Source organism: Pterocles gutturalis, unplaced genomic scaffold, assembly GCF_000699245.1.
Source record: "Pterocles gutturalis isolate BGI_N339 unplaced genomic scaffold, ASM69924v1 scaffold27003, whole genome shotgun sequence".
Lineage (NCBI taxonomy): Eukaryota > Metazoa > Chordata > Aves > Pterocliformes > Pteroclidae > Pterocles > Pterocles gutturalis.
The window spans coordinates 1,238-5,221 of NW_010118871.1; the positions used below are offsets into that span (position 1 = coordinate 1,238).

At 55.7% G+C, this 3,984-nt stretch overlaps 1 protein-coding gene across 1 annotated transcript in view; it reads right to left on the reverse strand.

The window, feature by feature from the left end:
* Positions 1–1,056: 1,056 nt before the first annotated feature.
* Positions 1,057–3,984, reverse strand: part of TRIP4 (thyroid hormone receptor interactor 4) — a gene marked incomplete at its 5' end in the record, with an annotated part of 27,598 nt that continues 24,670 nt past the window's right edge. The window contains one exon of the mRNA XM_010076390.1: positions 1,057–1,139. Within this exon, the coding sequence (XP_010074692.1) occupies positions 1,072–1,139 (68 nt within the window). The remainder of the gene's footprint in view (positions 1,140–3,984) is intronic.

The following is a 3,984-nucleotide window of genomic DNA, read 5'->3' on the forward strand; positions in this document are numbered from 1 at the left end:
GAGATGCCACAAAAGACGACTCCCAGGGCAAACCCCAGCTCTGCAGCATCCTGCGGCACGCAGGCAGCGGGTGCGAAGGCTTCACATCCTCCTCCTCTCGTAGGCAGTGACATGAACCGAGGGAGAGGTCTGGGACCACCAGCGACCGCTGGCCCTGCTCTGCTCCCCACCACGTCCCCGGGGAGGAGGAGGAGGGATGCCAGCAGCGCTCAGGGTTGCCCCGTCCCCTTCGGAGCAGAGTGGGCTGCGGGGAACGAGGAGCACTTAGAGCCTGGAGCAAGGTGGGACGAAAGGCTCACAGCCCAGCGAACACAAATGCGTAATGAGCGCAGACACGGCAACACGGGGAGCTGCTGAATATGAAAAATTAAAGAAAAACGAGAAATTTATCTTATTCAGAAGGCAGAGTGGGTTTTTAACTCATGCACACAGCTGCTGGAGAGAGGTGGGGGGCCAGATTTTCCAGGGTGGCTGCTGCTCCAATATAAATCAGGAGAGATGTAAGGTTTCCAGGGAATGCCCAGAGCTGAGGGCATGATCCCACAAGCGGAAAGCCTCTGAGCAGGACCAGAGCCCACCTCTCACCCCGCATCCCCAAGCACGCACTCAACAGGGCTTGGGCTCTCCGGCTGTTGGGAGCCAACCCCCTCACCACCCATTTCTCATCCCTCTCCGATGCGTCTGACCCCATTTGGCCAAAAGACCTCGAGGCCCATTTTTGGGGAGGGAAGACACTGCCAAAGCCAGGACAGAGCACCTCCTGCCTGCTGGGACAGATGGAGCTGGGCTGGCTGCTGTCCTGGGATCTGGCGCCCACAGGAGATGAATCCCACCCCGTCAAGCTCCGTCTCCCACCCACCCTTGTCCGCGGCGTGCGATTTCCCGGGAAGCACAGGGCTGTTGGGTGAGAGCTCGGTGAAAACATGTCTGTTTTAATGCTTTTGGAACACAACAGATAAAGCGATACCTAAAATTGCTCCGGGATCCGTCTTGCACCTGCTTTCCGGAGTCAAGGACCATCCTGGCACCCTTCGGTGGCAGTGTGGGAACCCAGCGTTGCTCCCCGGCGGCTCATCCCATCGCTTTCTGCTTCATTAACCCCTTCTTTGCTCCCTGATGGATCTTTGCATCCAGCTTCCCTGTAAAGAGAGGATTAAAAAAAAAAAACAACCCACAAAAACCCCTCATCAGTCTTTATTTTTAAATGCTATTTGCAATGCAAATCAGCTGGAGGCAGCGAGGTCTCCTAGTTAGTGTGTTCCTGTCACATTCGATTATCGTGCTTGAGGAGCCAGGCGTTTCCAGCTGCCGTGGCTTCCCTCCGCAGGCGTGACACCAGGGAGCCGGGGGCAAATGTGGCGGATGCGGCAAAGAGACGCCAGAGCAGGGGAAATCCAGTGAAGAGGAGAGTAAATTAACATCCAGCACTCGCCTGCCGCTACCGGGGAGGAAACCGATCCCTTTGCTCACCCGCAGGATGTGTGTCAACATGTTTGATGGAGATGTAGGACTGTCAAGAACCTTTCGCGTGGTGGAAAGCTGGGCTGGGGACAACAAACCCCCAGCTTGGGGACAATAACGCAATGGGGCACAGAAGGTGATGGGGACCGACGGCTCCATGCTGCCCAGCGCTAGGCTGGTGGGCTCCAAGGCCACCATTTGGGAGGGTCGTGCTGCCTTCACTACTGGGAGCACCTCGGGGAGCCCAGGCGCGTGCACATGGCAGCTCCGGTGGGACCCGGACCGAAAGCTGCCTCCCCTCATCCCACCAAGCTCCGCAGCCCTTGGTGGCTTCACTGCCAGCTCCGCATCCCCACCTGGGAGAGGAGCAGGACACCAATGCATGGGATTTGGGCAACTCCTGCAGAAGAAATTAAAAACCAGGCACCGCGAGCAAGCCGGGAGGGTGGTGTGCTGCCTTGGAGGAGCGTCCTCATCCCTGTCCCTCTCTCCCTGTCCACAAAAAAGAAGGATGCTCCCGCTCTCCTTGGAAGAGGAGAGGAAGAAAGGGAAGGTGACCTGGCAGAGCTCCGTTGCTGCAGCCCAGCTCCAGCACACAGCAGATCTCGTCCCCAGTGGGGATCAGATCCACCAGGCTCCAAACCAGTCTCGCTTTGGTCACGGCTCCAAAAACTGACAGTAAATGCCCATGTGCCATGAGAAGCAAGTGCTTGCCCAGAGAAAATGGCTCCAAGCCAGCCAGAGACCATCACCTTCTCTTCAAACCGAGAAAACTTCACCATTTCAGCTCAGTGAAGAGTCCGACAATGCTTTTTCCCAGGAGAGGCAGGTTCCAAAACTGCTTCGCTCAGGACGTCCCACCAAGGACAACGCAGCCTCCCTGAAACTGGTCCTCCTCCTCCTCCAGCTTGAGTTTTGGGCCAGCCTTGCTTCTGCCTGAGCTTGAGAGAGAAGTTAAACTCACCAAACCCATACCACGTGCAAAAAAAAATGTGAGCCAGGGTTTGCAAGTCACCATGCCACAGATCCGCAATCTGAAATGTGGCTACAGAGAGGCTGAACTTGGGAGCAGGATCCAGACACTGCCGATGTCTCGGTGCAGCAGTTGCCAACACAAAAGGCGCCTGTAAAACTTTTCCATCCCCACAAATGAGAAAATTAAAACTGAGATCAAACTAATGGGTAAAATAGGTTGTTACTTGAAGCGCCTGTTTTCAGAGAGCCCTGTTTTCTCACCCTGAGCCACAGAGTTTGGAAGATGCTCTCCTGCAACGTCTGGGAGATCCACCACCCTCTCTGCCACCCTGTGTGGAAGACTTTCCCCACCTCCTTAAGGAAGGGGAAGAAGCCTGGAAACTGCAATGGGCACCTATGAAGTCTGAGCCCACCTGGCCAGACTGTCCAGAAGCAGCATGTCAGACCAGCACGGTGCTCAGCAGGAGAAAGGCAGCGAGCTCACCCTCGCTCCGTGCTCTGGTCCTCCACCACCAACGCGGTGTCACCTCCAGGGCTGTATTTAGCACAGGTGCCTGCTCCTTCTGGACCCCAAAAGCAATCAGGAGGCTCCTCTGCTCTACATAAAACATCATGTAAGTAATCATTAGAAAAAGGCTAAAAATAAGGGAACACCCCCAGGGTCCCCTTCTCCTTAAGGACTCTCGTCTTGCACTGCGACGTGTCCCTTCACCTACTCCTCTGCGCTCCTCCAGCCGTCGGTTTCTGAGCGATGCTCAAGGGAGGCTTCAGGGAAGCTTTGTCCGGATTCAAGGAAATCTCCCATGAGAACCATCACTGAGCTCTGTCCTCACGTACTAAAACTAAGCGGGGACATGTTTGGGGACAGCTGTGCTCCCAAACATGATGCAAACACAGTGCCCATCCCTTCCACACAAACAATAACCCTGGCAGCAAAAACCGAGCCATGATTTGTCTTTTTTTTTTCCCATCCCCAGGCTGCTAGAAACGACTAATTTGCAATGAAGAAGCGTTCAGATGTCATCGCTGTGAGGTCCATGCTGTTATCTGGCACAGAAAACCGCTCCGGCTTGGCTTCCCAACAAGACAAATTGGCATTTTGTCATGGCTTGAGCCAGGATTCAAGGAGAGTGGGGCAGCCGGCGAGCTCAGATGGGGACGTGAGCCGGTGCCTTCCCCCTTGCTCTGCTTCCAGCTCGGAGAATTAAGCTTCGACTGCCTCAGACGTGACGCCAGCTCCGATTAAAACAGCACCTTACCCCGATGAAAGGTCAAAGGCTTCTCTGCTCCTTCCCTAGGCTGTCACAAATATCACCCAGCCGGACGGCGTCCCCTCCAGGAGGGGAACATGCAACTCCAGAGTCTCCCCCAGCACTGCTGTCGTGACAGCTCCTGTCGGGACGGAGGGCAGGAAAGGCAGCGCCAGCAGCCGCCAGCACAGCCGGCTTCCTTCCAGGCTGTTAGACTGATCCTTCTCCAAGCAGGAAAGTGTCACAACACAAAGGAGACGACGTGACAGATGGGGAGGGGACCGGCAGCGCCTGGACC